Source organism: Erithacus rubecula (assembly GCF_903797595.1).
Source record: "Erithacus rubecula genome assembly, chromosome: 6".
Lineage (NCBI taxonomy): Eukaryota > Metazoa > Chordata > Aves > Passeriformes > Muscicapidae > Erithacus > Erithacus rubecula.
The window spans coordinates 25513426-25536044 of NC_136688.1; the positions used below are offsets into that span (position 1 = coordinate 25513426).

A 22619-nucleotide genomic window follows, 5' to 3' on the forward strand; every position below is an offset into this window, starting at 1 on the left:
GCGGAGCGCTCCCGGCTCGGCCCGGGCTGTCACCGCCCCCGGGAGACACTCGCCGGCCCGGTCGCGCTTGGGGGCCGCGGCGCTCCCGGCTGTGGCGGCGGGTCGCCAGCCCGTGTCCCGCGGGGGTGGCTCGGGGCAGCTCCGCCATGGAGGCGGGGACGCCGGGCGCAGTCAGGTAAGGCAGCCTGGGAGGCGCTCCGCGGCCGGCGCTCTCCTCGCTCCGCCGTTCCGGGGAGGCTGCCCCGGTTTCCGCGGGGAGGGCGGGGTGCGGGCCCGGCCCGCGGGTCGGGGCTGGGGGGCGAGCGGAGCCGCAGCGCAGGGCTGGATCGGGCTGCACCGTGTTCAGTGCGCCGACAGAGACACACGAACTTGGAGCAAAGCCCGAGAGGATGGACGCGGCTTCAGGCAAAAATGGGAAGGGCTGAGTGATCTAAATATACGGTCACTGTGAGATCTCACATAATAATCCAGGACTTGTAATTGTGACTGAGCCGCAGTGGGTGCCGTCTGCGTTTACTGTTGCATGTATATGATTAATAAGTATTCCATAAGTATCAGTGCTTTATCTGCCAAAACTAATACCTTATTCCCTTCCGTGTCTAAACCCAGTATGATCTGGGAAATATTTTGATGATGGACACTACCGGCAGCCCATTTTCTTTCAGGCAAATAAAAAATTTACTGCTATCTAAAAAATCTAAAGGTTACTTCAAGCCTAAAGATAACATGGAGCTGTCAGCAGGACCACTGGAAGCCTCCCTCCTTTGTCAGTCCCACTGAAGGTTGAAGAAAAGGGTGCAGGATTTCTTTTCTGCCAGTCCTCCTTATTTCTGGGGAGTAATAATTTCCATTATTACTGGAAAATAATAATCAACTGTAATGACTGCAGAGGGAGGTCTGGCTTCAAAATGCAAACCTATAAATATTCAGCTGTTCTGAAATTCACCTCTGTTAGCCACAGACTCAATCATTTCTCAAAATTTCAGAGTTTAAAAAGGAAATGGTTCAGCATGAAACTGAATGTTTAAGAAACTCTTCTCATATCTAAACACAGAAGTTCAAGGTCCATCACATTTCTGCACTGTCTTTCATCCTGACCCTTCTTGAGAAGGACCCCCATCACCTGAGCATTCAGCACATGTTTGATGGACACATTTAAATCCTTTCTGCATCTTCTCTTTGTAGTGTTCAAGATGAGGCTGTGGACAAAAGCAACTTTAAGAAATGCAACCAGATTGCTTTTTACAGGTATGGAGAATTGTAGTGTGGTGGTTATTTTTAAATTACTAGTAGTTTAAAAAGTAAGTTTTATGGAAGGAAGTAGTTATGCATTGACTTTTAATCACAGCAAGTCTGCTGCTTTCAGGATTTATCTTTCAAAGGTGAGCAATCTACTTACCTATAGCAGTAATCAGCAGACTTTAAAACATGTAATCTTCCACCCGGAATGTCTTCTGTTAAAGTTCAAAAGGATCAGTCCTCTGATCTGACAAAGCCCCAGCAATATTTTAAGTGCACTCAGATGCAGGTGGTTCTCTTGATGTGGATGTTTCTTGACTGTCTGTAGTTCAAAGCAGCAGAACTCTCAATAGAAATCATTGGTCTGTGACAGTAGTGTGTGAGATTGCAGTCCTGTTGAGCAAATACCTTGGCCAAAATTCAGTGTCAAATCTAAATTCTACATCACTAGTCCCTTAAACTAACATTATGCTAAGTCATGTTTCTCATCCCATTTCTGACTGTGCTCTCGATCTTTTTCTTCCCTCCATTGTGTTCTTTCATTTACTGACTGAAAGAAGTTATTGCCCATTGTTACACCAATTAGTCACTGACACACTTGGTTTATTAATGAAGAAGTTTGTCTTTAAGGTAGCCTCCAAGACACTTCAATACGAAGTTATTAAGTAAACATTTCTAACAATAGTATGTCCCTCTGTATGATATAAGCTACAAAAACTGGGGAGACCAAAAATAATTTTCTTTCCTGACAGGCGTCAGAAACTTCTACATCCTGGAAAATCCTTGTATCGAGTGTTGTTGGATTCAGTCACACTAAGTGATGAGAGTGTCAAATTCCAAATCATTCATGAGGAGAATAAGGTGAGATATCACCATGCATAAGAAGGTGCTTACAGAAAGAGCAGTGAATACTGTCAACAAGACTGATAATATTTGCAGGTTTTGAGATTATTCAGTGATAGATATTGGAGAGGTAGTACAAACTATCAGCCTTAATATGTCCTTGTTATCAGCATTAAACTTAAAAAAAATTAAAGGGCTTTGCAAAAAAAGAGACTTCTGAATAGAACACTTTTTATCTGCAAAATATTTTTAATTCAGAGCTTTCTCTTATTATTTCAAAATAATAAGTTCTTTTTTCTCTAATGGTAGATATCAGATGCTTGAAAAGTTCACTTAACAGGCATTGCTTCTTCAAAGGGGTGAAGTAGAGTTAGCTGGTGTAAATTCATATTGATGATGATTTTTACTCTCAACAATAGTAAAGAACATTAAATCAAAAAGCAGGCATGCTTTGGTTTTGGTTTGGTGATGCTGTGTTAAAAATAAATATTTTTTATCCTTATGAGTTTATCTGTTTGTTCATAGGTTCTTCTACAAGTAGAAATGTATGAAATAGAAGGCAATATTTTCAGGCTTAAAATTGATGAGGCATCTCCTCTCAGACCAAGATACAAAGTTCCTGATGTTCTTATAAAGGAACCTACCACCCAGAGGTAAGTGATTAATGATTTAAGTAATGATGATTTAGCACCTTAATATTTCATACAGCTTCCTCCTTTATATTACAGTACAGTTGTCTCTCTACAGTACAAAGTTGTTACAGGAAGAGAAAACAAAAATGCATGTGGTTAATTTACTTTCAAAAAATCATGATAAATACATAGGAGAAAGCTTTATTTTGCACATAAAAAATCTGTGCCTGTTTGACTCAATCAGCAAATAGCCTGCTTGCTACAAATGCAGAGTTTTTACCTAAGGTATTACCTGTTAATGTAAAAGAAATGCAAGCTCTGGATAGTTTTCATGGCAGTTCTGTAGCCACTTTTTGCACTATGCAGTGAACCCTGAGCACAGCTTGTATTTCTGGCCTCCTTTGGCTCAACACTGGCCTTGAGGTTTGTGTAATGTATGCAGATATTCTTAGCCCACCTTTTGTATCAGTTGTTACTTAGTTACAGTGGATTTCTTGTGGTGCTGATTGATATAAAACTGTTGTTGCTTTTCATTTGCCAGACTGTTCATATCCCACAAGGAGGCAGGTATTTTGGTACTGTCAAGTGTTAATGAAAACTACAAACTTCAAGTCACAGCAAACCCCTTCCAAGTTGAGCTGCAGTCCAAGGGTGAGACTGTTATGAGCATGAATTCCAATGGGTTGTTGTATTTTGAGCACCTACAATCACCTCCCAGTGACAGGTACAGCATTTGTCTATCACATCATTGTATATATATACTGGTTGTGCTGCAGCTGAAGATAACAATTCTATGGAATTGCAATTTCTGAAAGCTCTTATGCCCTGAAACATGACTTCTCTTTTACTTCTTAAGTACAGTAAATATAAGTTGAAGTTTTAACAAATTCTAGATAAATTAGCTGCAGACTGCTTTAATCCCTTGCAGCAACCATGTGCAAAATGCTAACCTCATTTATTGGCCAATTCTGCAAAACACTGAAGTATCCAGATTCCCCTTGTCTTTCTTGAGAATAAGTGATGGTAATATGATAAGGTTATTAGTTTAATATTTTTTGTCACTAAATTTACTCTTGAAGTAAGTGTTATTCACTAGAAGTCAAGTTTTGTTCAACTTGCAATGTGCCATCTAGTTGCTAGATATTTTAGGTTAATCACACTGCAAAGTGCTGGAAGGGTGAAAAACCTCAGTGCAGGATACGTGATAATTAAAAAAATGATGTGGAGCATCATTTTGAACATTGAAATTAACAGAGAATAGCAGAATGATAAAGAAGTGAGGATCTTCTGGACAGGTAAAATGCTGATGCAGATAGAAATAAACATGAAAGGCCAAGAAATCAACCTAATTCAGGTATTGAGTGAAGGTTATTTTAAGGCATTGAATATTTAAACGATTTGCAAGTTTGCACCTAAAGTCCTACATAATGTACAAAGCAATGAATGGTGCTATTTTATGTTTGAAAGCCTTGCTTATTTCTATGTATTTTTTCACTAGAAAACCTGCAGCACAAAATGAGGAGGCAGCAAGTGATTCCTCTAAGGTAATCCATGCTTATTGCAATTCCAGCAGGAATATTTTGTAGAATGAAATTAATGTACATGTTCATTTTGCCCAATCGTATATTTACAAATACAGTCTGACCACTTTTAAAAAGGACTTAGTATAATGTAGTGAGATATTTTACAAATTCATAGTTGGAGGAAGGTTTATGTGTGTTACCATGTCTGTGGAAGGCATCCATCAGGTAGATTTATTACAAAAATGGTTTTTTCTATAGCTTTTTTATTATTAATTTATTTCCCTTTTGTTCTCTCATTTGATCTGGAGTAGATGTGTAAAAGGGAGTTTTGTGGCGATATTTGTCGTTTTTAAATTCCCTGTTCATTGCAAAGAGAGCTTCAAAAGAACAAGACCTTTCTTATAACAGTCAAAATACATGTCTCCACATACATTCAGGCTTAATAGAAATACAATTCTCTCTTAAAATAGTCCAGGTCCTGGCAGTGCATTGAGGCAGTTTTCCCAGGAGGCTGAGCTGTGTGTGTGATACAATTTTAGCCTCCTGCACATGGCTGCTTACTCTGGTATGCTGTTATAAATGGCAGGAGCTGTGCTGCCTTTAGCATACTTAAGCTTGAGCTCTGATTTCTGCCAGGGAAGTCACATAGCTGCAAGAGGCCATATCCACTTACTATGGGATCAATGTGGAAAAGAAAACTAGGGAAGACACTGCAAGAAGTGTAAATTCTACTACAATGAATTACAGGACACAAGGAGGTTAAAAGTATCAGTTACAGGCACTCCAGAGTGTCTGAAGAGCTTTTTCTGTTGTCTGACCTTTACTATTTGTGGGGGTTTCTGTTTGTATAGTTTTTTTTTTTCTGTTTGGTTCTACCAATGCATTTAACAAATGTATTCAGTATCAAGAAGAAACACATTTTTCACAGTGAGAATGATCACTTTCTGGAACAACCTTCTCAGTCATAGTCCCTATCATGGGATGTTTTCAAGATTTGTTCAGACAGGCTGATAGATAATCTCATCAAGGCTCCCTTTACAATTAAAGGGTGGACCAGGCAGTCTTTTGAGGTCCCTTCCAAGCTGGGCTATTCCATCATTCTGTGATTCTATCCAAGACCTCAGATATTACTTTTATGCTGTAGCAGACTACTTGTGTAAAACATAGACACATAAGTTCTTCAGTGTAAATTCCTGTAGCTGAATCTGATTTGTGGTTTTGATTTATTCATATTAGCCATATGTGGCAGAAAAAAATAAAAACAAAATAGTATAAATCTCATGTGAATAAACATATTTTTCTTAGAAATACATGATGTGAGCGGTGTCATCAGCTAGACTTAGCTATTTCTATTTGTGCAGGAAAATCAAGAGGATCTAGGTCTCTGGCAAGAAAAATTTGGCAGTTTCTTAGACATCAAAGCTCATGGTAAGTCTGCTTTTCAGTTACCTTAACTTTGTTTTAATCAGAAATCAGTGATGGGTAACAATTTGACAAGAACTCTCCAAATATTCATTGGATCTCTGTTTAGGAGGGAGCCCATTAAATGTGACCCATTTCATCAACTCACTGTTTACCATTTCTGACACAGCATCAACACAATCTGCATTGTCTCACTTCACATGTCTATATTGTATATAATACATTATTTACTTTTTTTCTTTTTTCTTTTTTTTTTTTTTTTTTTAGTATTAGTACATAACATTGACTTCACCTGTAGTTTATTCTCATGATTTATCAGAAATCATGATATCTAGGCATTAATAATTGTCACAAACTTTTTGGAGTGTGAACTAGAAATGGAAATACTGAGCAATCTTAAGTGATAAAGACAATGGTTCTAGACACCTGAGAGCAGTAGCTCAAATACAATTTAAATTATAAATTAGCAAAATGTATGATGATCTGCTGTCCATCCCATTGCATTCTATATTAATTAATTTGGTTAGCTTTGTCCATTACCATGATCATACAGACTTTTATAGCAACCAGCACTACTCAGCAGCTGCAGTAGGAAGAGGGAAGTCTGAAAGCAATTTCTTTTGGTGACAGAAACTTCCTCAGTTCACAGTCAAGACACAGAGGAGCAGGAAGCTGTTGCCCTTGTTGTCCATGGAATTTCTTAGGCCAGCATTGTGTTTTTCTGTTTTCTGTGTTGGAGGAATAAAGTCCATATGGTCAGATTCTGATCCTAAAGCCTCTCCTTGGCAGTCTGCAGGATCTCTGGCTGCCTGCCAAAAGTTGCTCTGGATTCAGGAGTGTGACAGGATGATATCATTGGTGGGGTCTCTTGTGCATGCTACTCCCCTGGCTGAGGCTGAAGAGATGACCAGTGGGAAACAGACAATTCAGATTCTGAAGTCCACTGTGTTACAATGTTTGGCTTTTTTTTTTTTTTTTTCTATCCCAAATACTGGGATAGAAACAGGAGATAATTTTATGCCTTTTCAGTACCAAATCAAGAAGTGACCTGTGATTGCATGGATTTGGAATTTTTTTTCTCTTAAAGTGATTAATTTTGTCTTGTTAAGAAGTTCAAAATCAGAAGAAATACAATAAAATCTTTAAAACCTATTTTTCTTTTAGTTTATCCAGTTAGGTTGCTTTGCCTTATTCCTTTCAGATAAGCCTAAGAATTTTGTGTTTTCATAATTTAATATTATTTCCACAGGTCCTACTTCTGTAGGTGTGGACTTCTCTTTACATGGATATGAGCATGTTTATGGAATACCACAACACACAGAAACACTTCTTCTCAAAAACACCAGGTAAACCTGTCAAGGTGTCAGGTTGCTAGTAAATGCAGTGTCTTTTTTTTTTTTTTTTTTTTTTTTTTTAAAGAGAGCTATAACATTGTATTAATAATTTAGTGCAGACAAGAGTTTGAGATATGTATATCATATAGTGTATATTTTAGTTTAATGATGCAGCAAAATGAATTGTAGCCCCTATCAATATGAAGTAAGATGTTCTGCTTTCCTTATTGTGCAATTTCATGAATGGCCCTTTCTCTTCTCTCCTGATTTTCCATGCAGTTATTTTCTGACCTGTAAGATTGGTTATGTTTTAGCAGAACTCACAAAAGAGCAATTCTATGGGAGGATAGGAGATTCAGAAATAATATTTTAGGATTTAAAGCAAACACACAGTAGTCTCACTGGCATTTGCAAAAATCTTGTTTGCTTCACATAGTGAGGACCAAAGCAAAGAAGCAGTAATCTAGGCAGTCCACATTTTAGCTCTGGATGCTAAACAAAAGACCAGAACACAGAGCACTCACAGAGTATTCAACAGGTTTAGTGGGACAGCAATAGAGTTAAACCTAGCCTAGTGCAAGATGCTTACATGTAACAAGCACATCTGTTTGTTTGTCCTAGTGATGGTGATGCCTACCGGCTCTATAATTTGGATATTTTCGGCCACAAGATTCATGACAAAATAGGCATTTATGGTTCAGTACCCCTTCTCTTAGCACACAAGCCTAACAGAACTTCAGGGATCTTCTGGCTGAACTCTTCAGAAACACTGGTGGATATTAGTACAAAGGCAGTAGCTGAGGTGAGAGTTATTCACTTTCCTCAGAATTAAATAACAAAAAAAACCCACTTCAGGACAGGGCCAACGGGAAAATAACACTATTGGAGATTTATCTTTTGCTCACTAATGAAGAATTGTCAGTCTCTTCCACCTGTTCTCCTTATTGCTAGATTTGTTGTGTTAAACTAGAAGAACAAAGAGATGGCTCCTTTTAAGATCCAAGTTATAGATCTTGTATCTTAACAGGTCTACAGGAGGAGGCAGAGAGAAAATACAAAGAAAAAAGCTACAAAGATGGATGTAGAAGGCATAAAAAATGGTGGACAAAAATCCATTCACTTGGATTTAAGAAATTATTTTATGAGTGTTTAAATTACTGGAATTGTCACAGATTTCTGCATAGCAGGCTTATTCTTCTGTGGAATGTAATTGACCTTGAAGAAACATAAAATGTTCGGGAAAGGACCTCAGTCTTAAAACATGAGCATATGAATTCTGTTAAAAATTCAAACAATGACAGAAAAAGCAAATCTTAGTTTTCCAGCACTGCATTATGTGGTTAATTTTTTTTTTAACTTATGATATAGATACTACTCAAAGGCCCTACAGAAAATTCACTGTCTTTAATTATGGAAATGCTTTAATTATTTTACCCATTTTTTCTCATTACCTGTCACTCTACTGTGTGTAAGTGGTATGCAAGGTAGAGGATTTGTGAAGGATATATAAGAAACATTCAGTGTGTATTCATAATACCTGCCAGGTATGTGTTAGTGAATTTTATGTGTTTCCCTATTTGCTCCTTCATTGAATAAAAGTTTGGTAGAAAGAGAGATTCAGGTTTACCTTGTTTTCCTTCTAAGCACACTCCATCCAGATCTGCTGCAGAGACTGCTAAGCAGAGAGCTGTGCCTCTGACTGATGTACGCTGGATGTCAGAAAGTGGGATCATTGATGTTTTCCTGCTGATGGGACCCACTGCATTTGATATCTTCAAGCAGTTTGCACAGCTGACAGGTACTAACTTACATAACTGGAGTCAGAATGGCACACTTACCCAGGAGATTCTCTGAGGAGCATGCTGTACCCAAGAGTGTGTCAATATTTACTTAGCCCATTGTGTGCAGGCAGCCAGTTGTTCCCGAACTGCAGTGTGTAGATCAAAGGCTCGTGCCTTGTGAAGACAGGCCTCTGTCCTTGTTTTCCCTAGCATTCACAGGTCAAACTTAGCTGTAATTGAGAAGCCAACATAATCACTGCTACCTGACACTACACCCTTAGATGAAAAGGTGGAACACAGGGGGCTAGAACTGCCAGTCACTATCAAGACAGGCCACCTTATAATGTGGAAAGACTGAATTTATTGACAGTTTTATCTTCATTCATATACTCTTTCTAGGCACTCAAGCCTTGCCCCCACTTTTTTCTCTGGGCTACCATCAGTGCAGGTGGAATTACGAAGATGAGCAAGATGTCAAGGCAGTGGATGCTGGCTTTGATGCACATGACATTCCTTATGATGTCATATGGCTGGATATAGAGCACACAGATGGCAAGAGGTATTTTACCTGGGACAAACAGAAATTCCAGAACCCCAGAAAGATGCAAGAACATCTCAGGAAGAAAAAACGCAAGGTAAATAATATTGCAGAAAGAAAGAAAATATTTCTCTGTGAATCTACCCAATCTAGCTTTAAGCAGGGTACTTCAGATATTAAAAACTGCAACAGAATAAATTAGACCGTGTTGCCATCTGATGATGCTTCCAGCATGCAAGCTATCTTGTTTAATTCAGCTCCTCATATAATTTTATTATTTAGTAGTTTGTTTGGTATCCTGAAAATCCATCTAAATTTGCCCCATGTGAAACTCCATCTTACAGAAGCAGCTTGGTGCTGTCATTGATGACTGCAGCAGAAAATTTTTCTTAATATGAGCTTTTCTGTGGTTGCTTCAGCTTTTCTTTGTGTTTCTGTATTTCTGTTTTTACAGCTAAAATACTTTCATTGGAATTACTGACTTGTAGAATTGCTTAATACTTGATCTTTTCCAAAGGTCAATGAACAGAGGATTGTTGAAATAGCACCCAAGTTTTATAATCCCTCAATTGGAGCTATAGTGCCTTCTTACCTCTGCAGCCAAGCAGCAGAGTGTAACTGCAAAATACAATACCTGTTGCTGTTGCATGCTACACAAACTAAAATTAATTTAAATACCTTAAGGCGCATGATTTTAAGCAGGCACATGAACATGGAAGTAAAATATTTTCCTGTTAACAGAATACAGCAGTGAACTAAACATTTTTTTAGGGGTTGGGATACTTGCTTTTGTGTAAAACAATGGGTTCTATATTTATATATGGGTCATTTATTTCAGAGGGGTGAGTTTATGCACTCCTTGTAAATTCAGTCCTGTACAAATGTCTAACATAGTATATAAAAAACTTGGTATCTGCTTTTTAAAACTAGGGACACAGCTCTCTTTCTTTATCTGAGATGAAGTCATTCTCTGCCTTTATCAAAGTGAACTCTGACTGTTTTATTAAGCACAGCTTATGTTAATATGTGTTTTATTTCCTTACCCTGGCAGCTTGTGGTCATTGTAGATCCTCATATTAAGGTTGATCCCTCGTATACCCTGTATGCACAGGCAAAAGAAAAGGGATATTTTGTGAAAGACAGAAATGGGAAAGATTTTGAGGGCATCTGTTGGCCAGGTAAAAAAACACTGTCTTTATATTTTAAGCTATTTATTTTTAAAAGTTTACAGAATAGTTTAATTTGGATCCATGGAATCAGAATTAAATTCTTATATTCATTGCATGTGTTCTAAATATTAACGATTATAGTAGTAATTAAAAATTAATATAATTTATAATAATGGAGGGGTTTGGTATAATCATGTCCTGATTGCCTCAGCTGTATAGATTACCTCTGTTACATCTATTGGATCTGCAGATCCCAGTGCTTAGAACTAAAAGAGTTGGATTTTTTTATGAGAACAGCCATTCCTCTTCCCAGCTTGTCTTGGACACACAAATGCAGTCCAGTCTGTTGCAGTGAGCACAGCTTGTGGGCTGGATGAAATTAGGGAACCCTGATCCTGAAGACTTTGATTCAATAATAATACTGTGATTTGACATGTTGTGTTCCATGAGAATAGGTCATTGCAGGGAGGCAAAGGAGGTTGTCTCCCTTCTTTACAGACAGGAAACCCACAGTCCTGGCAAAGAAATGATTATGGGAAAGATCAAGGATGTATTACAACTTCTAGTAGCATGGCAGGATATAGTTACTCAGCTTCTAACTGACATTTTTCTGTTTGAGCTCAGAATACCTGTGCTGTTGTCTTTCCCCAACTACTTGTTCACATGAACATATTTCAGACTGCTAGCAGTCATCCTTAAATGGTGCTGAATTTCAGGCCTCCTGAATCTAAGTGTGTTGACCTTCACAACATGGCAAGGAGTGTACTGAATTCCAAGTCAGCCTGGAATTTGCTCTTGAGCTTTAATTTCAGTAAAAATAGCACCTACAGTATTGCTGCCCATGGAAACCATTGTAGCTTTAGGCCATTGTATTGAGATGCAAAGACAATGTTCTTAAAATCTGGTGAGTAATTGGAATTTCCCACATCACAGGTTCCTCTTGTTACCTGGATTTCACCAATCCTGAAGTGCGAAAATGGTATGCAGATCAATTTGCCTTCAAAACATACAAGGTTTGTATTTATTTGCTCTGATCTACATACCCCAGAAAGCCTGAGAAGAGATAAGATACTGTCGAAGCAAGTTGTTGGCCTTTGTAGCTCTATTATTGTAGTGTTGAGAAAAATACCTTGATAAGCTGAAGAACCACAGAAGGATTTTCTCCCTGGATTTATCTATGCTAAGTCAGTTGGAACCCATATGCCACCAGTGAACATGCACTTAGTTGGAACAGTAGAAAGGATGAACTGCAGGCATTTTAAGAACCCATAATATAAAGCAGCTGCTGCTATTCCAGCCTTTACTACTGTGATAGCACATAAGGAGTGATGTGGGAGTGCACTCTCACAGCTCAGTCACTTCATCCTGACCTTCCTACCTAGTGCTCAAAGTGTCCAGGTGATCATTGCTCCACAGCTCCAGTTGCCTTCACCCAAAGTTCTAGTTTGCAGTAGAGTTGTTGAAATCACTTCCCTAGTAGACATACATAGTAGATATTTCTCATGCTGCTTTTCCTCTCCAGCTTTCACGTCTGGCCTTCTCTGATTTTTCTGCATGACTGTTTTATACTTCTCTTTTCCATGCCTCTTTCCTTCACCAGAAAGCAGGAATAGCAAGTGCCTACTGAGTTTTATAAGAATTGTAAAGATCAAGTGGGCTTGCAGGCAGCTACCCTGACTACAAGGGCCTCTAAGAGGGATGAAATGAATGGCTGGTTCTTTCAAGTGACCTGAGAAGTGTAATTGCCAAGTCTTGCTTTTGTGCTGCTGTTTTTATTCATACCCCAGACTGGCTTGACACCCACTTGAGATAAACACTCAAAGTCACAGGGTTGGCTCTTTCATGACCTAATTGCAACCTTGTGTCACAGGCATCCACTAATATCCTCTTTGTATGGAATGATATGAATGAGCCTTCAGTCTTCAAGGAGGCAGAACTAACAATGCAGAAAGATGCTGTGCACTACAATAACTGGGAGCATCGGGAAGTGCACAACCTCTATGGATTCTACCAGGTACAGTATCTGGAGACACAAACAGCAGTTATTTTCATGGAGTAAGTGCCATGAGGTACTTCACACAATAGTAAGTGTTCTGTAACCTTCATCAATGCCTGAAACTGCTGGATACTGCAATATTTGAAATAAGCTGTGATTGGTCACAAGAAAATGTGACATCATCTGTGCCTTACTACCATAATAAGGTAAATTGCATTGGTTTGTCTTCCTGATTTTCTATTCATAATTTTCAGCAAATGGCAACTGCAGAAGGACTTATCAGACGTTCTTCAGGAAAAGAGAGACCGTTTGTCCTCGCACGATCTTTCTTTGCTGGATCACAGAAGTATGGTAAGTAAGGATCAGCTGGATGCCTTCCTTGCTGCTTTGTTCTATTAAGTTTGATGGACAGTAGTCTAGAGAGGACAGAAATTGTTCTATAAATACTGATGTGATAAGCTCATAAGAGTGCAAGTGATTAAAAAAATCAGGAAAAGGCTGGCAAGGTGTGTATGAGTCAAAGGTAGAACAGCAAGCTGTGTCCTGTGACAAACCAATATCCACTTTTATTGCCTATTTCAGGAGCATGCATGTCTAAAGAAGAAAAAAAAAAGGTGCACTGTACAGGAATTCCAAAATTGTTCATGATTATTCTTTGTCTTCTTTCCTTAACTGCAAGCATAAACTGAGATATACATTCAATTTTTCTGCATAATGCTGAAACTGGGTATTTGCAGGGGCAGTGTGGACTGGAGACAACACAGCTGAGTGGAGTTACTTGAAAATATCCATTCCAATGCTTCTTACCATCAACATGGCGGGGATTTCATTCTGTGGAGGTAATGTGTTTCTCACTGTGCATAGATGGTGCCACCAAGCTTGTGTTCCCAAGGTAGACTTCAACACAGACGGTGGAAAACTCAACAGCCCTGTGCATTTCCAGGTGGTTTCACAGATAAGTCTGGTTTCAGAAGCCTGAAACCTGGCTCTCCCAATCCTGTCTTCACTAATTTTTGTGCAATGTTTGTGTCCCATCTGGACCAGCAGGCCTCAGGTGGTGTTCTCTTCACAGCATTGCTGTGACAGTCCTGTCTCTGGAAATTCACTCACTTAGACTTCAAAACCTCCTCGAGACTTTTTTTTCAAAACATAACTTGTCCCACCAGGTTCTTTATTCTTATTTGGACAAGTAGCTGCCCAACAGAACAAGCTGTGAAATGCATGGATTTGTACACTTGGAATGCTTATTAGAGGAGAGCTTCACATTTTCCAGAGCAATCTCCACAACTGTGTATTTCTATTTGTCTGCGCAATATCTAGCTGATGTGGGAGGGTTTATTGGAGATCCAGAACCAGAGTTACTTGTTCGCTGGTATCAGGCAGGAGCCTACCAGCCCTTCTTCAGAGGTCACTCTAACATGGAGAGCAAACGGCGCGAACCGTGGCTCTTTGGGGAGAGGAGCACCCAGATCATCAGGAGAGCCATTAGAGAGCGCTACGTCCTCCTGCCCTACTTATACACTCTGTTCTATCGGGCACACGCGGCGGCCGAACCCGTCATGAGGTAAGAGCATGAGGCAGGAGGCCTGGAGGGTATCTGCAGGAGCTTGCTTGGAGAAGGGAAGTTAAATCAACACCTCTTCATTTTGTAGTTACTTATTTGACTATTCAAAGGGAGAAAAATGCATAAAAGTTCTAATACTGAATTCTCTTTTCATGCATTCTGCAAGCTTTGTTAGGTCTCTCAGAGGAAAACTATGTTTTGTGGTTTTTTCCCAAATGACACCTGGAACACACTAATTCAATAAACACGTTGCAGTCTTTAAACTTTCTAAGGTATTCCGGACTTCAGACTTTCTATCACGATAAAGACATAGTAGTCCAACCAGTACATAGAACAGTGCTTAATGGACCCTGAACTTGCTGAGCTAGAAATGTAAATGCCATTTTACCTCTCATGAAAATATTCGTAACTGTTTAATTGTTATTGTTCTAAAATCTTACTTCATACTGATAGTTTTATCTTTTATTCTGCAGTATTCCTTATAATGTTTTTTTTAGTAGAGAATTTAATAATCTAGAACAGAAATGAAATTAGAAAATAAATTATTTGTTCTGTTGCTCTCTAATCTCTTAAAAATGTACCTCTATGGAACTGAATGCAGCATTTCTTTCAGGATGTCATTCATCTCCCTGGTATAATGTGTGCTTGTGGTTGCCCTAGAACTGTTCTTTTGCACACATTTACCTTTATATTTTGTTATGCAGATACATCTCATAAGTTTTAAGAACATAAAAGTCTTTTTGACAAGGGTTGAGTGGTTTGAGTTAAGATAATTTGCATTACGGACACAGTGTGCCTGTCTGCACATATATAGGTGTAAATGCACCTGTTTTATGCACTGACTGGGTTTCTTTCTTTCTTGAAATGAAGCTTTTGTTGACGTGGGAACTGCTCACAGTATTTAATCACACTTCCATTGTGTTAAGTTTGCTGTAGTAGGTACAGAATTAGAGAGGAAGTGTGTTTTTCTCACTGAGACAAGCAGAATGGAAAGTGTATCTCATTAGCAAGCACATGAGCACCAGGGCTGCAGTGAACAAGTGGATGCTTGTGAGTGAGCACGTGAGCCAGGCTTTTGTGTAAGGAAGCATAGACCCTCTCTCTTAACAAGCTACTGTTGTCATAATCTCTCAAACTTTAAATATTCAACTCCTGTTCTGTAACCAGATAGTTATTACATACCGTTTTTTGAGAAAGACTGAAAATGAGCTTCTGCTGCAGGTTTTTCAGGTGTGGCCAGGAGAAGACTTGATATAAAAGCAGCAGGGAGCTGTTAAGAACAGGAAGAACTGTGCTGCAGGGACTAGATCATCAGGGGCCAGCATTGCTGGTAGACTGGAACACAAAGGCTCATCTCTCCTTTGATAGAAGGAAGGTAGATGTAATGCAAGGTTGTAAGGAAGAAGGCAGGAGGGAAGAAAAAAAGGCCACAGATGTAGAGATAGGTATATTGGAGTGTCTTAACCCATCCTTTACTGGGGACCCTCAGCAGTGACTCAGAGGAGCACTTTGAGTAATTGACACAAAAAATGACCTTGCCCTATATTCAGTTCTTGATAACTGTGCCTTGTAAAGAAAGGGAGAAAGTAAAGCCTGAAAATGCCAGAAGGACTTAAACAGTTTGATCAGTGAGGAAAAATGTAACTGAGTTCCATTATCTTTCTTTTCTACAGGGCTCTCTGGATAGAGTTTCCAGGGAAAATGGAAACTTTTGATGTGGAAGATGAGTACATGCTGGGTAAGCAGGTGTCTTATTCTTTGGAATTTGAGTTAAGTAGTTTTGAGATGTTGGATGACAGAAAGAAAACATGAAAATGCTACCCAAGACTTAAAAAAATTATAATTGAGTATAGAACTTGAGACCTCTTTAAGGGACCTAGTTTTAACAGCACTTTGAAAAAAAGAGGACATAAGAGATGCAAAAACTCAGCTGTATCTCACTAGTCACTTTGAAAAAACATGATGGGTTTGGACCTGAAACATCAAGTGCAGTGGAGCAGCTCAGATCACAGTCTGCTTCAAAAATGGCAGTAGTAAACAAACGTGATTGGTTTTTACTGTGATATGACTGGCTGCTGAAGTCAGTCAGCCATCAGCCCACTACACAGGCCTTTTCTTCAGTAGAAAGTGACCTAAGCATATGACATGACCAAGCAAGCTCCTGAAATGGCTGTGGGAGGTTGACAGCCCCAGAGCACATAGGTTCTGCTCTGGGGAGATGCAGCCTTGAGAACCATAGCTGTGTTTATTTTTTTACCCAGGAAATGCTCTGTTGGTGCATCCAGTCACAGAGAAAGAGGCCAAGACAGTGACAGTTCTGTTTCCAGGGTCAGAGGAGGTAAGGATGTATATGAATTACTCAGCTGTTCAGCCCAATGAAGTTCTTTATGCAGAAACCTTCCACTTCCTCATCTAGTCACTGCTGAGCACTGCTGCTGTGGCAAGTCTTGACTGGCCATGCTGTGCCACTCTGAACCCTTCCTTCCATCTTGATGCCTTACATGCTTGGCTCACAATAAACTTACATTCTTGCTTTTCCAAGAGCTGCTGCACAAATTTCAAGTCACCTACAATTTAAATCTCTCTTCAAAGCTTCCTGTGTCTCATTAATCACCATGAAACAGCTTCCCGACACTGTCAATATATTTCCTCATGTATTCCTCTTTCAGTTAAATTTCTCATTTTATGTGGGGAAAAAAGGGAACTTTTAAGAGAGGTCAAAAGGAAATCAGAGGAAAACTGTGGGGAGGGAAAATTTTAACAAGAAAAGATAAGCCTCAGTAGCCTCTGACATGTATAGCAAACACTGACACATACAGAGAGCAGTTCCTCTCTGAAGTAAAGGTATTTATCCACAGGATGGCACAGTGGTCCACTCCTATAAAGAGCATTTGGCTACAGCAGCTGTGAATTGGAGGAAGGGAAATGATTTGGGGAAAGTGGTTGCTAAGGGAAAGCATGAGACTCTAAAGAGTAAGCAGCAAAAGGGAATATATGAGACCATGCAGAGCCTTGTGACTCCACTAATGCACCTGAGAACACTTAGAATTCTTGTGAGTTTAAGGAGAAAAACAGACTAGACTCTCCAGAAAAGTTAAGGAAAATACTTTTATCAAGATCTCTGTGGCAATTGAGTGCTTGACACACTTAAAGCAAGTGTGGTGTGTATAGAAGATTCAGATGCAGCTCTCTTCTCACCTGTTATTAGCAGCTTTGGTACTTTTCCCTTCAATACAAATATGCTTTTTCAAGAACTAGATTTAAAAAAAAAAAATTTAAAAGTATTTTAATGATTTTCACTTCCAGATGTTTTAAGACATACAAGACATTGTGCAGACATTTCTACATTCAGCTGTAGAAAAGTTCATATTATTTTAGTGTTTCAGAAATGATAATTTATTATTTTCATCCAGAAGTAATTTATTTTAAAAATAAATGCTTTTTCTTGCATATCAAATACATTGTTTAGAAGAGTGACTGGTTAAACAGGAGAGTAACTGCATCAGCAGAGGGAACAGATCTTGCCATATGTGTAATGCTCATTCTTTTTTCATTTTTTTCTAGATTTGGTATGATTTCAGAAAATTTAAGCAAATGGAAGATGCAGGCACAGTGAAGATCCCAGTAACACTGGAGAATGTATGTTTTTGTTTTGAAATGGTACTTTCATGGAGCAGAAAAAACACCCAAGATTATATTTTGTCAATAGTCAGAACCAAAAAGTGACAGTTCAATTTCCTTGTAGAAATGTAATCTAAGATAGCTTTTGTATAAAAGTCCCATCTCCTTTAATGTTAGATTGAACACTACTGTGTTCTGGTGGTGAAGTGAGGAGATACAAGGATTGCTTTTCCAATGAAAATTATTTTGCTTATATACATACAGAAGGCTACTACTATTCCCATTGTTAGTTGAATAATTTTCTTTAGTGTTAAAAGTTCATTTCTAAGTTTTGAGCAAACTTCTGTTACCTCTGATCCTTGTTAAAATTACATTATCAGAGTACAGGAACCTTTCTGCCCTGGCTTTGTGTTTTTGTAGATTCCTGTGTTCCAGCGGGGGGGCACTGTGATACCACTGAAGACCACAGCTGGAAAATCCACTGAATGGATGATAGATATTTCTTATGAGCTCCACGTGGCTTTGGACAAAGAGGTACTTTGAGATAGCATTCCATTTTTATAAAGATGTCTTCTACTCCATCTGATCTTTCTAGGCCCTTGCTATCTGTTCAATCAGCACAATGGCATCTATATTTGAGTGCCCAATGGCTCTCTCTTCACTTGTGCTGTTTCAGGGGACTCAAACCTCTGCCCCCCTGTCCCCTCTGAGCACAGCAGAACATTTTTCTGACCTTTTTCAGCCCTTGTCTAGTCCCTGTGAGGAAGGAGCAGAGAATGAGCAGACCACAAACTTCCTCTTGGGCACAGAGAGGGAACTTCCTACAACTGTCTTTGCGAATAAAGAGGTGACACCTGGCACCTGCATCAATTTACAAAACCAGGATGTCCAGCACTCTCAGGGCTGGATTGCCTGAGCCTTCCAGGGATACAAGTTGCTAAAGAAAAATAAACACTTTCAGTATGAAGCATAACATATAGTGAGACAGTTTCATTATTCACCACTAGAAGCTGCTGTTAATTTGTGCTCTGGTGATTTCACAGGCCTGTGCCATAGGTGAGCTCTACGTAGATGATGGGCATTCGTTTCAGTATCTCCACAAGAAACAGTTCCTGTATCGGAAATTCACTTTCCACAAGAACATTCTGTCTTCCAGGTAACAGCAATTATGGACAAAAGCCACCAACACACTGTCACTGGAAATGCTTGTTCTAGTTCATGAGGCTTTCTTACAAATGTAGCAGTGTTAGTGTCATCTGTTTCTTAGTGAAGTCCAAGAGTGTGCAGAATCTGTTATAATACTGCAGAGGTACAATGTTCTACATAAGTCTGAAGGCAGTGACAGATGAAGTACTGAGCCGTCTCATACTGTTTCAGCCTAGTCAAAATCAAGATTCTGCTGAGTGACACAAATATAAAGTCCTTAGAAAGAGCAAAACCTATTAGAAAGAGAATAAAAGATAAATTGGGAGATCTGCAAGAAGGCAACACCTGGAGTGTTTGTATTTTCTAAGATTTGTTTTCTAGCATAATGTTTGCAGAGAGAGTGGTCAGTCACTAGAACATATTCCCCAGGGAACTGGTCAAAACATCAAGCCTTTCCTAGTCCAGAGCACATCTGGACAATGACCTGAGTCACATGGTTTAATTTTAAGTAGTGCTTCAAGGAGCAGGGAGTTGGGCTTGATTTTTATGTGTCCCTTCCAACCAGACTAAAGAAATAATATTTGTGTGATACTGAACTTATACTGATGGGAAGAAATTGATGTATACGAAATAATTTTCTTTTTTCAGCTGTGTAGATGAAAGTGGACAATACCACACTACATGTGTGGTTGAGCGGGTGATCATTCTGGGATTTGGAAAGCAACCCACTTTTGTGACAGCCAGTTCCAAGGGTAATGAACTGATTTCTACTTTACTAAAAGTTTTTGAAATTCTGTTGCGTGCTGCCATTCGCTAGAGGTGTCAAACTGACAGGTCTGCAATGGAAGTGTTACAGCATAGGAAGCCTCTTTGTTTAATTTGCTTTGCTACTACTTTTTTTATATTAAGAACAGAATTTAGTGAAAGGAATCAGCTAATATTACATGCAGAACTGAAGAACATTGACTTTGAAAGATGATAACTGCATCAGTAAAAGCGGTTTGGAATGAACATGTTCAGACAACATTGTCCTGCACAGAACATGAGCAGAGACAGCACTTCAAATGAAGACCTGTTTGTTCAGGTCTGTGAACCTGCCTAGTCTAGATCAGGAAACTTGCAGACAAACCCAGATTTACTCACTCTTCTGTTTCCATTGTCACCCGGAAGCTCTGGAGTTCCTGACTACATGGGGATCTCTAGAAGTTGTGAGGTATCCCATATGGATAGGAAGTAGCATCTACAGAAAGGGCCACAATTTCTAGTTGCTTTCCAAGCATGTCCCTTCACTTTGAGAGTCATGGGGAAGTGGACTTTTTGCCTCCACCTGTCAAAGGTGCTTGGAGGGACACACCTGTGCAGAAACCAGGGTTATTTTTACAGAAAAATCCTGAAGTAGTTAACATAGTTTGAAAGATTAGAAGATTCTTATTCCACTGCATTCTTATGTGTGTGCTGGGAAGATTTGACTTTTATTTGTTTTCTAATCAATTATTTCCACTAGTGGCAGGGACAGTCAGAACTAAGAGCTGTTGAGAGTCACGTGTAACTGTGTTTGAAAAGGATTCTTCTTAAATTAAATAGAAACTCTCTTGTCCTGTTCAGATGGGAAAAAGAAAGAAGTGCTTTTCACATATGATACGAAGACCTCTGCACTGACACTGGAAAACTTAGCCCTGAGTGTTGATGCTGACTGGGAGATCTGTATCAGCTGAAAGGCAAGCAGCTTCTTCAGAGAAACCGTTCATCGAGAGGATGAGGAGAAATAAATGGGGAAGACTTCAGATGTTCACTTGAATCCAGTTAAATCAGCAAACATTTTCCACCAATACACCCAAACTAACATTTCTTACAACTTTTCTATTAAAGTACTAATTTGGACTTGGATAACTTTTCTGTTCAGCAAAAGTAATAGCACTGGGATTGTATCTTTGGGGAAATAAGCTAAATACTATAATTGCATTAGACTGGCTTCAGTTAGGCATTAAGCTTCAGTTCTGCCTTCATTTGCAATAAAACCTATGAGTTGATGGGGTGAGATTGTGGCTTGTTGGTACAGCCTTAATGCAAGTATTTGAAAATCCCAGTATTCAGAGACTGGAGCATTTTAGGAGATCTGGGCCAGTTCAAAAAGCAGCCTCAGCAGCTATGACAGACACAGAGGTTATCACCAGAGTTCTGCCTGCCAGCTGCCTTCCAAAAACAAACATAGAAGGAGCCAGCCAGTGCAATCGCAGAAACTTCTGCTTTCCAGTCCTTATGACAATGCAAAATGAGCTGGTCTGCACAGGAAGGCAAAAAGCAGGCTCACCAAACAGCTGGAGGTAAGGGTTGGGTAGCTTGTGCCAGGCAGTTGTGCAATAGCAGAAGACAGAAATGTGGTAAAATAGTACAGAAGGCTCCATAACAGCCAGCTTAGAAACTCGGATTTCAAAAAGGCACAGGTCCTCATAGGTGCAGTACTGGCTTAGGATAGCAGCTATGCTTACACAAAAACATTTTCCATGTTACTGCTCCCCTCCATCTGCAAGTGCTACTTTAAAAAAAAGCTTCCTGTTAGGAAAGAATTGGCATTGATGATTGAATGTCATTGATTAAAGCCAGCCCAGTCAAGGAGCTATGCTTTTCCACATGTTCCAAGTCCTGCCAAGTTTTGGCTTCCTTTACACAAAGTCTAGTCATGTCAATTTTTACTATCTGGCTGAGATTTGAGCTAGGCATTTATGAAGCAAATTTTAATTTTAATGGGATTAATTCTGCATTTAGGCATCCCACTTTACACTTATTTCTCCTTTCTGTTGCAACTCAGCTTAATGTTCTCTTGCCTTCTTTTCCCATCATCTCTGCAAACAGAACTGGATGCTTGCTTTGCTTGCAAAGCAGAGACATCCTGAGTCCCACATCCACTATATCCTGCCTGTTCCCTCAGGCTTCTCTGTATTAGGCATCTCTTTTCACAGGCTGCTATTGCTCCACTGGGTTTGTTTACCCTTTCCATTTGCTACACTTGTCAGCTATATTATTTTGAAACCAGTTCTGCTTTGAGTCAAACTGAACATGCCATCAGTTGGGTTTCTGGTTTTACTGGATTTCTAGTTCCAATTTCTTTCAGTAAGATAAGGAAGCATTTTCTAAAAGCATCAATAAATTAACTCGTAGGAAACAGAGAAGGATGGTCACCATTTTTCCAGCTAAAGGTAACATAACATTACTAATCCCCCCTGACATTCCCACCTGCTGCTGTTTGTCCTCTGCAGGACAGATTTCTGGGAGCAGCAAGCATGAGAGCAAACTGAGTAATCTGCTCTTGACTACTCAAGTGTAGTTGGTTCCCCAACAGACCCACCCTTCCCTTCCTTCTTTTTCATTCTGCAGAGCTAATTGTCAGCACCTTCCAGGAGACAGTGTGAGCCTCTACTCCAGCAACTGGCAGCATAAATACTGTTGTGCTTAATGCAAATGTGTTAATCCAGGTAGAACAGCAGCCAATAAATCTTTTTAAGTCTGTGAAAAGAGAGGCATACCCCATTTTTCTATCAACTTCTAAGCTTTGATGATTTCTTACTATGTTTAAGCATAGCACTGTTTCCGACAGGATACAGTTATTGTCTTGGGTAATTTAATAAAATATTTTAACTGCCATTTCTGAAATTGGAAAGTGAAATAAAGTAATAATGAAGCAAGTTATATGCCTTTTTCCTTCCAACCTTCTTTCTACTATTAAGAATCACTAGTGAATATTCTTCCAAGGGTATCTGGTTAAAGTGAATGACTTGCTTTTATTCTCTGGCCCTCAGTAAGATATCTGCAC

General features: G+C 39.3%; 1 protein-coding gene across 1 annotated transcript; it reads left to right on the plus strand.

Moving 5' to 3' along the window:
- The first annotated feature begins 6 nt into the window (after window positions 1-6).
- Window positions 7-22491, plus strand: GANC (glucosidase alpha, neutral C). The gene is made up of 24 exons (XM_079307998.1): window positions 7-175; window positions 1186-1248; window positions 1992-2100; window positions 2608-2735; window positions 3256-3438; window positions 4213-4258; window positions 5599-5665; window positions 6909-7005; window positions 7615-7795; window positions 8638-8791; window positions 9174-9409; window positions 10364-10490; window positions 11415-11494; window positions 12352-12495; window positions 12732-12828; window positions 13215-13316; window positions 13798-14041; window positions 15715-15779; window positions 16303-16379; window positions 17606-17680; window positions 18083-18196; window positions 18706-18818; window positions 19457-19560; window positions 20414-22491. Exons 1-24 carry the CDS (start codon window positions 147-149, stop codon window positions 20521-20523), a joined length of 2745 nt encoding a protein of 914 aa, XP_079164124.1. The 5' UTR covers window positions 7-146; the 3' UTR covers window positions 20524-22491.
- Window positions 22492-22619: the final 128 nt, after the last annotated feature.